Source organism: Solanum tuberosum, unplaced genomic scaffold, assembly GCF_000226075.1.
Source record: "Solanum tuberosum cultivar DM 1-3 516 R44 unplaced genomic scaffold, SolTub_3.0 scf00125, whole genome shotgun sequence".
NCBI lineage: Eukaryota > Viridiplantae > Streptophyta > Magnoliopsida > Solanales > Solanaceae > Solanum > Solanum tuberosum.
Window position 1 is genome coordinate 31,972 of NW_006239052.1, and position 15,034 is coordinate 47,005.

Genomic DNA, 15,034 nt, shown 5'->3' on the forward strand with positions numbered 1-15,034 from the left:
AATTCTATTACTTCATGCTTTAGATCATAAAACTCCTCTTTCATAATCAACAACCCACATTATGAGATCACAATTTGGAAAACATAGGGGTTTGCATGGGTTCAAAGGTGAAACATCATAAAAGCATTCTAAATCATCAATTCATGAATATTTAAACATAATTAAATCATTAAGATCAATAATCAAAAGAACCCATGGTGATTGAAGAAAACCCTAGCTAATTGGGGAATTCTACCATTTGAAATAGGGGAATTTGGGGACTTTATGAATGAAAGAGATTCATGGATGAAAACTACCATACCTCAAGTCCAATTGCTTATCTTCAATGGAGAATTTGGATCCTTAGTTTGAAACCCTAGGTGAAATCTTCTTCTTCAAGTTCTAGAGAGAGAATATTTGGGAGGAGATGGTTTTTCTTTTGGGAATTTGGAAGATTGATTGAAATGGGGTGAATTTTGGGGTAAAAATACTTATATATATAGGGGTTCTAAATATAGGCAAAACGACATAGTATAGGAACTAATTAGTTAGAAAAAGACCCAACTGCCCCTGAGTTAACTATCAGTTGTCACCGACCTACCAACCGACGAACCCAGTCGACGGACCGTGGATGGACCTACAGTCCGTCCTGGTGAACCGTGGTTGGTGGTCAGAGACTTTTTTCTTGACCTACGATTCCTGGACCACGAGTCGTGGACCCACCTACGGTTCGTAGGTCCAACCGTGATCCATGCCTGAACAATTCCTGAGGCACCCATCCATGGACCCATCTATAGTCCGTGGCCCACACCAGGGGCCGTGGTTGGCCCTCGTGGATGGCACCTGGGAGTTTTGAAATTTGTTAAGGTTTCCTCTTTCGGATACGGGGTGTTACACTTTTGGAATAATTATCATTTTTCCCCTCTCGATAGTTGTCCCAAGTCATGATTTTCAGTTTATGAAGTTGGTTTTAAAATTGGATTGGAAAGTTGAGACTTTTGGAAGTTTTAGAGTTTTGGACACCTCAAGTTGTTAAAAGTGATTTTTGACAACAATCGGAACTATGAGTCTCGAAAGGGTCTTTAGTCTGTTCCATCAGCTCCAGAATGCAGAATTTGGTCTAGAAGTATAGGTTTTTTCAATTATGGAGTCATTTTCGTGGATTTGAGCCCTTGAGTTGGAGGTTTAAGTATAATTAGGCCAAGAGTTGACTTTGGTCAACATTCGGAGTTTGAACGCTAGGATTGGAATTTTGATGACACCATTGGATTCAGGGGATGATTTTAGTCCTACGTGAGGTCTTGGTTGAGTTTTCAGACGTTCCGAGGGCAGTTTAGTGTTTTTGAGTAAAAGTCAGTTTATTGCAACTTAAACGGATATTGGGTCAAAGAGACTTCTTATCTGTGTTCCGACGTCCATTGAGCCTGGAACGTCGAGTTTGGTTGGGTAGCATATCTGGTTTGTGTGTGCGAAATTCCAAACGAATCCCGAAGGTTCATTAGGTGATTTTGTTGAGTCTTGGTGTTTGTTGATGTGTTGTATCTGATGCATGTTAAGTAATCTTTGCAATCGCGAGGCTCTTGGTCGCGGTCACATTGGTATGTGGTCTTGTGCTTCACGATCGCATGGAGGATGTTGCAATCGCAATAGCATCTTGAGCATCATGATCGTGTGGCCTTGTGTCGCAATCGCGATGGTCAATTAATGAGTTGACCAGCATTACAAACCGAAATTGCGAGTTATCGGGTCGCGATTGCGAAGGGTAAAAGTGACTTGGATAGATTCTTCTTTCCAAAATCAGGGATTCATCCTCATTTCACCATTTTTGAACTTTGGAAGCTCGATAAAGGCAATTCTAAAGGGGCTTTTCGAGATTCTTCAATTGGGTAACGATTTTTAACTCCCCATCTTTATTACCCTATGTTTACTTCAAGATTTTATTACCCCATCAGTAGAGGCTATTTAATTCCTAATTTTGAAGTCACACTTTTTGAGTTTTCTCAAGAATTTGGATTTTTAAGAAATTGGTGATTTGAGCTTGGTTTCCTATTCATTACAAGTATCTAGTCAGTCCACACAAATTTATTTATTTTTTCTTCCCTTTTGGTGGATCTTTTTATTTTTGAGTGAATTTTGTCCATGATTATACAGTCTGTGCACGTAGTCAGGGACGGAGCTTCGTTGAAAAATTACTCCATATAGATAGGGAAAATGATTTTTTTTGCATATCGTAAGTTGTTGAATCTGCTTGGCATAAAGACTTTTTTTTTGAATCCCCAGAATTGAAATCCTGGTTCCGCCACTACTGGTAGTTTACTAACCTTATGCCAATTTTTTTTCATTATTTAGATATTGGTTTTGACTCAGATACGAAAGAGAGGACTACATCTTCAGGGACAAAAATGCAGCCTTTACTGTCTGATTCTCCTTTCGGAGCCATTACTTGTAAGGCTGGTAACCGAATCTGTAGCAGTTTAACAGCATAAAATCCTTTGACGGGCACCAGATTTTGTGATCTCTGTTGCAGTGAGCCTGGTTTTTGCGGAGACTGCTGTTGTATACTTTGCCGTAAGCTTATCACTTTGGACTATGATGGGTACAGTTACATCCGATGTGAAGCTACAGTAGTTGATGGCCACATATGTGGACATGTTTCCCATCTAGAGTGTGCTCTACGAGCTTACATGGCTTCTGTTGTATACTTTGCAGAAAGCTTATCACTTCGGACTATGATGGGTACAGTTACATCCGATGTGAAGCTACAGTAGTTGATGGCCACATATGTGGACATGTTTCCCATCTAGAGTGTGCTCTACGAGCTTACATGGCTGGGACAGTCGGAGGAAGCATCAATTTGGATGCAGAGTATCTCTGTCGATATTGTGATACAAGGACGGATTTGGTTCCACATGCTTTGAAGCTTTTAAACATTTGCACATCTGTTGCTTCTTATGCTGACATCGAAAAGATTTTGAATGTTGGCATTTGTATTTTGCGTGGCTCACAAAAAAGTAGTGCAAAAGAGTTGTTGCATCGTATTGAATCAATCAATGCAAAGGTATAGCTAATTGATTAATGGTACTTTGTTTCCTATGATGCTATCTTTTTTCCAGTTTTTAGGTTTACAGTTACAAGAATGACCAATTTGATAATCATATCAGCTTATGAAAGGAGTCAGCATTCAAGATGCATTCAAAAAGGAAAGCTGTGTGGATAGCACTGGTAACTTCTCTGCCTTGTCATAGTCTTGTTTGTGTTGACCTATCAATTTGACTTGAATATCTGTATTTGAGCTAGATATTTATGTGCAAATGTGTTTATTTTGTTTTAAGTATTGCCTATTTCATGATACAAATATATACATCTGCGCATTGTAAGTTTTGTCTATTTCAGTGCTTCCTGTTGTCAACAAATACCAAAAACACTCTGTGCAAACTAAACTGCAATATGACCAGAAAATAAAATTGGAGAGCCTTGGAAAGAGTATGAAAGAGGAATTATTTGTTGCACAACTAGTGCATCAGTTAAATGCTATCCAACTGCTCCTTGGTCCTAACTAGATGAAGGAAATGAATAGCTTCCTTATTAAGAGTTTGGAACTTTGGTATAATCAGCATAAAGAGAAAGGAATGGATCACTCAAGGATCTCTTGTAGGGTGCTGTTTTGGTCAATTGCAGCAATAACATCTCCTGGCGTAAAGAGTTCTGCCTAGCCCCTACAGCAATAGAATTGAATGTCACATCCATGATCTGTCTCACCACATTAGTATGTGAAACCAAAGAGGATGGTGTGGGGTGAGGAGGTGAATCGAAATTATTTTCGAATGTTAGTCAAGTTATAATTGGTCGACTATTGATTTCTTCAAGTTGACTACCCTAGAGTTTAGACAATTAGATAAAACAACATATTATATAAGGCATAAAGAGATAAAAGACACAGTTGACACAGATTTTTATACTAGTTCAGATCACCGATGTGGTGCCTAATCCAGTCCCTTCGGGTTACAAGGTTTCCTTAGAGTTTGAGTGTTTATGGTTAGACAGATAGTCTGTTGTGGACTCCTTGACCTGAAATATTCCAATTTACTTGTTGGTCACATCCTCTAGTCTTATAGTTTTCTAATCTCTACGTTTCTTTTCTTTTCACTAGTAAACTATATTGAATACACTGATAAAAGAGTGTCTAGGGTTTTTGCTCAAGGGAAGTTGCACAACCTTTTTCTTATAAAACACAAAAGTAGTCGAAAGATAATCTTATTCATTCAGTACCCAAACTTTAAATACGACAGATAAGAACAACCTACAGCTAAACTTAAGGAAACCAACTACTACCTGAACTCCTAAACAATAGGGAGAGTCTTATAGTGATACTCTAAAATAGTATTAATTACGGTAACTAATAATTACAGTAACTAATGCTTAATACACCCGCTCAAGTTAGGCGTAGTGCAACAATGCCTAACTTGGAACAACACTGTTCAAAAGCTGGTTTTGGTAAGGGCTTGGTAAATCATAAATGTATCGGCAAGTTGATCACAAGCGTGAGTGTGTGTGTGACAAGAACCTGGTGTGCTTGAACTTGGTTCCTAACATAATAGAAGTCCACATCAATATGTTTCATACAGCTATGAAACACTAGATTATGACAGAGATAAGTGACGCCAACATTGTCACAAAAGATTGTGGGGTGTAATTTGGAATGGTGATACGCAATTCATTGAGCAAGTTGCGCACCCATATATGTTTGACAAGCGCATTTGCAACTGATTTGTACTCTGCTTCAGGATGAGCGAGCTACAGCTTGTTGGTTTATTGATGTTAGATTGTCTTGACAAAACTTGGCGACAGAAATCGTGTTTTTTATTGATGGAGGACAAAGAGTGTTAGAAAGCCTAAAAGCAGAATTAGATGCTTGTATAAGAGATGAACCAGTATGAGTAATAGGAATGGTTTTACAGTCACCCATGGATATGCCCTCATTGCCTGTATACTCTTCAAGATTGTGTGGATCAGTGGTGACATGATGAGTCGCACCAGAATCCAAGACCCAAGACCAGAAGCAAAGTTGGCCTTAGCTTCAAAATGGCTGTGCAATTCGGAACAACATACATCTGCAGTGTGACCTAATTTTTGGCACAATTGGCAGCAGACAGATGGTCTCGAATTCGACATCCAGTTTTGCTGACTGTTGTTGCTGGACTGTTGAGTTACAGGTGGTTTCCATTGTTGATTGTTGAAGCGACGATTGTTCCTATTAGACTGAGGTGGCATGTTCATCTTCTGTGTGACAGCAGCTGTGATTATGGAAGATGACTTCTCAAGATCCTCGTGCTTGAGAAAAAGCTCATAATATGTGAGCTTGTGAAACAACTCTTCAAAACTCAAGGAAGAATCCCTTGATCTTATGGAAGCCGAGATTTCACGGTACTCAGGGCCAGTCCGCTTAAAATCTCAACAATAAGTTCATCATCTGTTACTGGTGATCCAACAACTTTGAGCGGATCAGAGAGAGAGCGAACTTCTTGTAAGTATTCCGTAATGGATTTTAGAAGCTTTCTTAAGATTTTGCAATTGGTCTCGCAAGCTAAAAATGCGAGTGTAGCTCTTCTTTGCGTAGGCCATGTGAAGAAGTTCCTAGGCTTTCTGAGCGGATGGAGCGGTGGCGATAGTTGGCGCAATGGTAGGATCAACAGATGTCATCATGGCTTATTGAATCGGTTGGTCCTGAGAGAACCAGACTTGATACCAAAGATTAGGCAGTAGAATGTTATCGTGGATAAGATTCATTGGTGGTGCCGGTTTTGATCCGTCAAGATGTCCCATAAGTTGATGGCTATTGAGTAGCATCACAAGTTGGGCTTCCCAAGTTGAGAAATTGAGGTTACCTTGCAGTTTGATAGGTAACTGAGATGCGGGATTAAATTGTAACACATGAACGATAGAGGGAGCGACAGAAGCACTGCTGTTGGAAGCAGTAACATCACCAGAATTGACAACCGAAGGGATGGTTTCGCCAACCATAGATGGAAAAAAAAAAATCTGACTCGTGAGAGGTTATGATGGCTCAGATACCATATAAAATCAGATAAAGAAAGTAGTCAAAAGATAATCTTATTCATTCAGTACCCAAACTTTAAATACGACAGATTAAGAACAACCTACAGCTAAACTTGAGGAAACTAACTACTACCTGAACTCATAAACAATAAGGGGAGTCTTCTATTGATACTCTAAAACAATATTAGTTACTGTAACTAATAATTACAGCAACTAATGCTTAATACTTCTGTGATGATGATCTGCTTTTATATTGCTTGGCTGCTTCTTTACCGTTGCTTGGACAGAATGGAATTGATATCAATTCGCTGATCTTCAATTAATCTCTGATTTGGAATGTCACTGAGATTGATCAGAGAAGAAGAGAAGTTGCGCAATCTTCTTATCTGGTTTTCAGTGTTTGCTCTTAAGGTAACCCAAGGGATTTTCTCCTTCAATCAAGGTATTCAAATTTGTCCCAGTGTCCTGCTCTTTCTTGTGGTTAGCGTGTGCTCTTTTTCCTTGATTCAAATCTATCTTTAGACAAGTCATTCTTCCTTGATTATGCCTTATTTACCCAGATTTTGGATGTCTCATTTTTTTGACACAGATCATTAAGGATTAGTGTCATCATTAAAACGTATGTTAAAATACAAGTTAATGAAGCTAACGTTAGTTATTGGTTCTCTGCCTTTAGCAATACTGCTCAGATTTACTGGAGCCTATCTGTTAGGCTGATATATGCAGATAGATATTGTTGGTATTGTTCTTGTGATTCTTCTTGTTGGGCTTGATGTGCAACCATATTTTCTAATGATGATTGTCTATATGTTGTGTCTTTCGTATTTCTGGAATCCTGGTTCAGTGCTCAATTTGCTATTATTATCGAATCTTGTGGCAATTCATACCCTACATATTTCTAATGTCATGTAGGATTCTTTTAATCCTTCAAATTTTGGACAATGATTTTCATTAAGTTAATTTCTGGATTTTTCAGCTAACTTTGGTACCTCGCAAGATCAAAATCTCAGTCAGAAGCAAAAGACAATGAATGATTCCAATCAGCCTGAACTTTGATTGCAAAGTTATTCTTATTGATGAGAGGTAACAAGTACACAGTGGAATGTGCAAGCTAGTCCGAACGTCATTGTCATAAAAAATTATTTGGTATTATGATTTGGTACATTGCTACTCGTACATTTATACATTATCACCATGTGCTCAAACAGAAAGAGCCCAAGTTTGTTCATTATTCGGATGAGCTATATACTTGTTGTTTAAGTAAACATACATATGTATGTTACAATTGACAAGGACTTGCTGTTTTGCATATGTACTATTTCGACATATGGTGTTCAAAGTTAGTCTCGACAAAGTGTAACTTTATATGATATTTGAAGTTTTATATTTGACAAAGTGCAACTTTATACAATGTTTGAAGTTTTATATGGCTGAAGTTTAGGTATATCGTATACATGATTAATCGATACATCAAATATGAAAAAGTTAACTATTGGACGAGAACAAGTTGGTCAACGTCTCTCCAAACACCTCTAGATCCATTATCAAACTCTCCACGGCCATGGTCATCCTTGGGCACCGTCACTATAAGCTCTCCGTCCACAAATACCGCCGTGGCCAGCTTGGGCATAGCCGAAGCAGGCAACCTGTACCTCCATGTATCCACCTTCAATTGTTCATCCTCATCACCGTCTCCATTTCCCTTCCTCACAACGATCTTCGTTACCCCCGGATGAATCTCTACTGCCTGTGCCCTCACTTGTCCATTCCCAGCTCCTTCTAGTTCGATTCTTGCCACGAAACGGAAGAATCCTTCCTTCTCTTCCACCGCCACATCTGCATCAGAACAGAACGGCAATTCCAGAAAGTAGTTAAATACGTGAGGAAGTCTCCGGAGTTTCTTCATTGCGGAATTAGGAATGTGTTGTTGCTGTTCTGAAAAATTAGAATCAATTCCGCCAATGTTTGGTTTCAGGGAGAGAGGATGTACTCTCATACCTTGAATTGTTGGGGTTGAAACGATAAGAAGAAGAAGAAGACAAATGTTGAAAAGGTTCAAAATTCCAACAGGGCAATTTGGGATTCTATTAACCCCAGATGGGAAGATTGATAATTGCATTAGATTGTTTGTCTGTATTTTTTTAAGGGATTTTGGGTTATAAAGAGAGGTTCTTAGAAATGAAATAGCTGGGGAGGTAGATTTAAAATAGTGAACAGGATCGAGCTTGAGGCGGTGGAGATTTCTTCCGAAAGAAGAAAAACAAGAGAATTATTTTTAACCAGATTTGGTTTGATATAGAATGTAAAATAGTGTGATAATCAAAAACACATAAACAATATAAGTAAAATAGTATGATAGTCGAAAACACATAAACAATATAGGTTAAGAACTACAAGAGTACGGCTAATACTATAGGAGGCACTAACAAGCCTAAACTTTCGCAAAGGCAAGAAAATTCTCCACCCCTACTATTTCTCAACCCTAATATACGACCTTCACTCCTCCTTATGTAGAGTCATGTCTTCGATAATATAAAGATTTTCCATGTCATGTCTAATTACTTCTCCCAATGCACCTTCTCTGTACATGCTCAAACCATCTCAGTTTCTCTTCCTCGTCTTATCCGCCATAAAAGTCACTCCCACCTTTTCCTAGATAACCTCGTTCCTAATTTTATTGCTCTTGATTTGATTCATTGCATTAAATAATAAACATTATACTATATAACAACTTAAACTTATAATTGGCTCACAACTATATAAAATTTTGCTTACAATTATACCCTTGGACAAGATAAACTTTGCAGAAATTGAAAAGGAATTACCAAAACATTGGTAACAAGTACAAATGTTTATACCATAAATTTATTTCTTCTAACTAAAACATGCTGGGAATTCAGAACTCAAATTTGATTTCATCCAAATATTTCAAATGGAGATGAACAGTTAACTTCCCCTATGTTAACCCTCTATAACTAGCTTATGTTGAAATCTGTATATCATCCCTGAATAACTGAAATGCAAATGGAGCCATAATATATACAAGCAGCCTGGAGGTAATGCCAATTCTAGCTAGAGATTTGGTGCATGACTCATTCAGCTATGATGCAAGACTTCGTGTATCAAGGAGAGAGCAGCAACACAGAAAGACGCCCACATAGTTCTACTTTTCGCATTAATTCAGGTACATGCAAGGGGCATTTGTGAGGGCTACTTGGTCAATTGAAGAAAGCTCAAACATCCATGTTCTCCTTGTGACGCATCCTATGCCTGCGCTGAGACCTTTTCTGGTTATAGTTACGCCTTCTAGGCGGTGAGCTAAAATGTGTCAGGATGATGAATATCTTGGACACTTGCTGAAGACCTAAATATGCAATCAAAATGGGTCTTCAATTGCCTCCAGAACATCAGCTTCTGCACTCATCTACATTTATGAACAAAGACTCCAGTTAACAAATAACTTACAAAGTTGCATATTCAGCTATGGCAAAGGGTGTGTTAGGTATGGAAGAAAACATTTTCTGGAAAATGTTTTCTAATTTTTCCATGTTCCGCTGATCAAAATTTTTGGAAACAAGTTCCTTGAAAATGAGAAAAATGACGTCCATAGCAGAAGTAGGGAAAACAAGTTCTACTAGTGGCGTTCTTCATTGATCGTTTCTTTCTCACCTCCAAGTTCCAACACACCTCATTTCACCCTCACCACTCCACATCGCGTCCCTACCTCCACACCCCCACTTCCCATGGTATTTGTCTAGATTATATACAAATGCTTTAAGGATAATATTTTGTTTATTTACGTAAAGAACACAAGAAAATAAGAAATAAACCCACTTATATTTACATTTTACTTCCTACCGAACACATAAGAAAGAGTTGGTGAACAAATTGTAGCAAATCATTCATCAATTCACACTCATATTTTCCTCTGACGATTTTAATCACATACATACATCAATAATATTTATATCATTTTAGAACATTAATACTCTTTAATTAACCTACATGTTTTATTCATTAGAAAAAGACTAATTACCTACGAATAGTCACAACAATTTCTACCTTCATGTTTCTTCAGTCATAAATCACAACCATTCACTCCTTGTAAATTCTTGGGGATCTCTTTTCTGTGACAATTTGAGATCATTTAAAATTTTCATAAATGATTCATCCCCAATACATTGATATGTTTCGCCGAAGTTCTTAGCATTGGAATTTAGGTATTGATTTTCTATTAAAGAAGAAAAGAAGAGAGCAAAGAAATATGCAATTATCTATGAACTTTGCTTCACACATAAATCTTCTATATATAGTGTGCGGGAACTTTCATTTATTTTTCTTATTTTATTTTTTGAATAATTTCTTTTGTGTATCTGTTGAGTCATCGTAATAAACATTTTCACAGAAAAAATGTTTGGAGACACGTTGCAATACATGTGAATCATGCTGATACTTCTTCAACATTCTATCAAGTCAAAATATACATTCAGTACATAGTTAATGTTGGGGAAGAAAACAGAAGAAATTATCACAAAACACTTGAGCAAAAGAAGCTATAGGATCAGGTAAATAAAACGTTTGTACTTCTCAAAGTAATCTTTTTCCTGAACCACGAAAATGTGAAGAATCTTTTAAGCATGCGCAATCTCTGTAACCACTCAGCTCAAATCAGACCTTCCAGCAAATTAGGAGCACTCTTAGCTGGTGATTTTCTAAATGCTGCACTTCCTTACACTTGCATACAAGTCCGGCAAAACACCAAACAAATTTAAGTGACAATAACTAAACCTTAATTTGAACTATGTTGGTACTGTGTGAATTCCTTGCTTCTATTATATTCTATCTTTAGCTAAATCTGTATGGATGCTTAGAGGTTGCAAGTTTCTTCTGTGTGATTTTAATAGTCTCTTTTACCACTTCCATTTACCATAGTATTGCACCTACAGACTAGTTGATGTAAACGTCTATGTGGACATGATCAAACCATCACATGCTTAAGTCTATCAACTGGAGCGTGGACAAGATAATATGGGGATCCAATATCGGGTGAAACAAGAATTGGGTGTGCCTGACTCTGATACCAAGTTAAAGAATTGGACCTTGAGCCAAACTCAATGCCTGGTACCAAGTTAAAGAAATGGACCTTGAGCCTAACTCAACGCCTGAAGCTAACTCAAAGGGTGAGGACTGTCCAAGACCATATAAGGAAATAAAATGCATCCCACCCTTCAATGTGGGATAATTCAACAGAATCTTTTTGTTATTACTTGACATTCTAGTTAGCTCTCAACTAATCTTTTAAAATCCAATGCACTGTCAGTGTCATCTGGTATCCTAATGCACATGCAAAGGATGAATAATTGCTTGCTATATAAGGTTGATCACATGTCTTATCTTAAGCGGAAGCCATTTTAGAGTAATAAGAACAAAACCAAACCGAAGAACAATAATATGGCCTACCGAAATTTACTAACCAGTCACACTAGTTGATATTGCAATTAAGTCTAAATAAATAGCGCTGGGAGATGAAGAAGTGGCATATCAAGATTAAATTCTTAACTCCAAGTTATCAAGTAATGAGGCAACTCGAAAGCTGGAAAGACTAGTTATGTTTCAAATAGGCAGCAGTATGATCTATTATGTCCTTGCCAAATGTTAGCACTATACCTTTGGTCCAAATAACCCAGTTACACATCTGCCAAGCAATTCAAACATGTTGAGGTGGCTCTCAGCACACTTAGGCTACCAGTCAGTTCCCATATTTTCAGGTGATATCTCACTCTAATACTAACAATGAGCGACAAATATGATCCAGGCCAGATGATTAACCTTGCAAAATGAAGATTTGACCATATCGAACTCACAGAACATTCAATTTTAAGTCTAATTAACATGAAAGCAATATTTTATGGGATGAGTATGATTCAAGTAAAATACAGTGCTATGCAAGTCTTTTACTTGGATTAATTCACCATAGATCAAATAATCTCAAAAAATCCTAGATTCTTGTTATGTCTTGCAATTATCTTCAATTTAGCAGTTATATAACAACCCTCTTCCTCTATTTATTTCTTTAATTCTCATCATGACGCTTCCCTCGGTGATAACAAACAGGTTTCAAGTTGAACAAAAATCAAGAGGAGAGATTCTCATTCTGATGCATTGCAGAAAGTCTGGAAACAAATGGTTTTTTTCCCTTCTACTGCTTTGATGAAGTCATAAAACTAATTCATAAATTATTGAACATTGAATATAACCTATATCCAAAAGAAAATCACTAATTCTATTGCAAATTATTAAAACAACCTGAGCCTAATTTAGATATCATACTTTGTTGGGAACAATCAGGAAAGGGTCGAACATTGTGGCCATTAAATAATAAATGGTATATTTTTAGTTTGGAGAAGTTGCCAAACCTACTAGAATCAAAAAATAGAAGTAGAGCAATTATATTTTTATACGTAAAAAGAGATTTTATAGATGAACTTGCACTACAGAAGTAGAGCAATTGTTTTAAGATGAAGCATAAGAATACAAGTGCCAAGCTTCATCATACTAAGTCATGTATACATGAGCTTGTGTAGCATTAAGGATTATAATCACACATTCAATATAAGATAGATAATACCAGGATTTGGTATAAGGTTTATACCGGTATTAGCTTAATACCAACAACCAAACATTGGATTTAATCCCAAATTTTATACTGGGATCATGACCTAATCCCGGTAACCAACCGACCCCTAAGGAGTCGCAACTCAACTAATATATTTTGCACAAGTCAAAATGATTGTCATTGGTCAATAACCTACATTTCTGCCAACCCAGTTTGCAAACGAGTCCCATGCTGAGAGAGAATTTGTTCAATTTCTGAATCCACACACTTAGAAAATCTCCTAATGCCATAATAGAAACCAACACCTGGAAGGAGGAAAGTTCAAAAGATTAAAGTAGTATAATTACCAAAAGAAAAGCAAAATGTTCTCTGTTTTGGTATAAACTTTGATCTTGTGTAGCTTTGAGCTCCACATAAGCATTTTGAACAGTGTGTATCATTACAAGAATGGTAATATGCAGCTTAAGAGAGATAGCAAGTCTCCTAAATAGCAATGACTCTGAATAGCACGTAAAGGAACATGTAATAGTCCCACCTGGTCTCAAGTACCTGTTTTGGGGCCGCGGCTAATCCGGAATCACGCCACATAAAGGCCCGTTAAGGTGGAAGTGCTCCCTACATATTCAGGGTCATTGCTATTTAGGAGACTTATAAATCTCTCTTCAACTAGCAACTTAAATTTGTCATAAGCATACAATTTACAGCATAATTTTATCAACATCCTTTATTCAAAATGCAAGATCCCATGAGGGCAGTGAGGCAACACAGAACTTTAAATGATATCCTTAATTTAGGCACTTGAAGTTAAGGGGTCATTTTCTTAAATGGTCACTCAAGTTGGTAAAATTACCTAGTAAAGTAACTTAACTTTTATTGTCCCAATAAAAAAAAATTCAAGTTAACTACTATTCTTACAAATAACAATGGTCTAGATATGATATCATACACTCACGCTATCAACTTGTTCAATTCAAAATCTTAGTTCAAACTAACCACAATGACTACAAAGAAAGAAAAAATAAGCTTCATCACAACAAAATAAAAAATTTGACAGAAGCCAAATAAAACAGCCAGTGATCTATTTAGTTGATTTCTAAGTACGAGCTCACTAATTAGTATCAGAAAAAATTAAGTAGTAAAATTATGTTGCCAGAATAAACCCAATTCCAGAAACTTGATATCCTATACTTCCTCCATGCCAAATGAAAGAATTTCCCCATGAGGGGCACCATCAAATTATCACTGTAAATTTGGACATGAATTCTTTAAGAAACTTTAAATATACAAAATTTACATAAAAATTACTTCAAATTACTAATCTTTTAGCTTTTACACTGCATGGAGAGAATGAGCACATAGATAGTTGAAAAAGAGCAGAAACAGGAATAAAGGTCAGAAGCAAATAGAGGGTTGACTAAAGTGGCTTTTCTGTCACTGTTATTTTGTAAGAGATAATGGTAAGCTGAGTGATTTTATTGAACAATAAAAAGATATGTGACTTGTAATTTCATCCACTTGAGAGTTGAGTGACCACTTAAGGAATTAAATGGATACTCAAGTTTTTTAAATATTTACTTTTAACAACAAATATGTAAAAGCAAACTTCTGAGCACTTGAACATGAGTCACTAAAAGGCATCTTAAAATACATTACTATCTACCAAGTCCACTAATACATGGACCAAAACCAGATAGTGTATCAAGGGTGACTGGCATATATGCAGAAAAGATAAAAACATGAAAAACAAGCCCAGTCAATTTCTGAAAAAATTATAATGAAATTGCAAATTGAGCTTACCTGCTGTCAGGTTCATACGAACTAGGTTATTCAGCCTTCTGGTTACTGCAAAGAAACAAATTGAGAGAACTGTGTTAGGTGTTTGGTCAAAAATATAAAAGCAAATAATAGAAGAGGAGAAAACAAATAATTTGTGCAAGCAGAATAGATATAATACAGAGCAACACCTAGACAAATGAGTGATTAAGGCCGGTTTTCTGACTTATCTAATAACCCTATTTCTTCTAGCTGCTGGAGCACCTCTTCTAACCATTTCCCCTTTTTTTTTTTGACCATTTACCTTTTATTCTGGAACAATCTTTTTAGGGTGGTATTTTACATATTTCTGCCAAATCTTCCTATTATTGCTAATACCATTTCAATGGTTTTCATCCTTTCAAGCGAGAGAAGTTCGATACTTTCGAATCCGATGCATTAATTCTTCTTTCTACTCATATGTACTCTATGATCTCAGCTTCTAATAAAAAATTTCAAGAAGTGTGACTGACATGTAGAAGAGGGACCTTTTTCTTCAAAGTTAAATTCACATAAAAGCATCAATGAAACATCCCCAACCCCCCACCCCCCCCCTTCTTCCCCACACCC

At 36.8% G+C, this 15,034-nt stretch overlaps 3 protein-coding genes across 3 annotated transcripts in view; 1 reads left to right on the plus strand and 2 right to left on the minus strand.

The window, feature by feature from the left end:
- The first annotated feature begins 2,476 nt into the window (after nt 1-2,476).
- On the plus strand, nt 2,477-3,539 carry LOC102579223 (uncharacterized). The gene is made up of 4 exons (XM_006350661.2): nt 2,477-2,663; nt 2,804-3,037; nt 3,141-3,201; nt 3,373-3,539. Exons 2-4 carry the CDS (start codon nt 2,804-2,806, stop codon nt 3,537-3,539), a joined length of 462 nt encoding a protein of 153 aa, XP_006350723.1. The 5' UTR covers nt 2,477-2,663.
- Nucleotides 3,540-7,380: 3,841 nt separating this feature from the next.
- On the minus strand, nt 7,381-8,303 carry LOC102579970 (uncharacterized). Its single transcript, XM_006350580.2, has one exon. It carries the CDS (start codon nt 8,153-8,155, stop codon nt 7,526-7,528), a length of 630 nt encoding a protein of 209 aa, XP_006350642.1. The 5' UTR covers nt 8,156-8,303; the 3' UTR covers nt 7,381-7,525.
- A 2,077-nt stretch (nt 8,304-10,380) lies between these two features.
- Nucleotides 10,381-15,034, minus strand: part of LOC102579544 (uncharacterized) — a 6,381-nt gene continuing 1,727 nt past the window's right edge. Inside the window, exons 3-5 of the mRNA XM_006350662.2 lie at nt 14,450-14,494; nt 12,849-12,957; nt 10,381-10,501 (exon numbers count right to left, since the gene is read on the minus strand). Of these exons, the coding sequence (XP_006350724.1) occupies nt 10,381-10,501; nt 12,849-12,957; nt 14,450-14,494 (275 nt within the window). The remainder of the gene's footprint in view (nt 10,502-12,848; nt 12,958-14,449; nt 14,495-15,034) is intronic.

Excerpts from the sequence above, each read along its gene's own strand:
- LOC102579223 (XM_006350661.2), top strand. The coding sequence starts at position 2,804 with ATGGCTGGGACAGTCGGAGGAAGCATCAATTTGGATGCAGAGTATCTC. Across the intron at positions 3,038-3,140 it reads TTGAATCAATCAATGCAAAG|CTTATGAAAGGAGTCAGCAT; the intron begins GTATAGCTAATT and ends TAATCATATCAG. Across the intron at positions 3,202-3,372 it reads AAGCTGTGTGGATAGCACTG|TGCTTCCTGTTGTCAACAAA; the intron begins GTAACTTCTCTG and ends TGTCTATTTCAG.
- LOC102579970 (XM_006350580.2), bottom strand. The coding sequence starts at position 8,155 with ATGCAATTATCAATCTTCCCATCTGGGGTTAATAGAATCCCAAATTGC.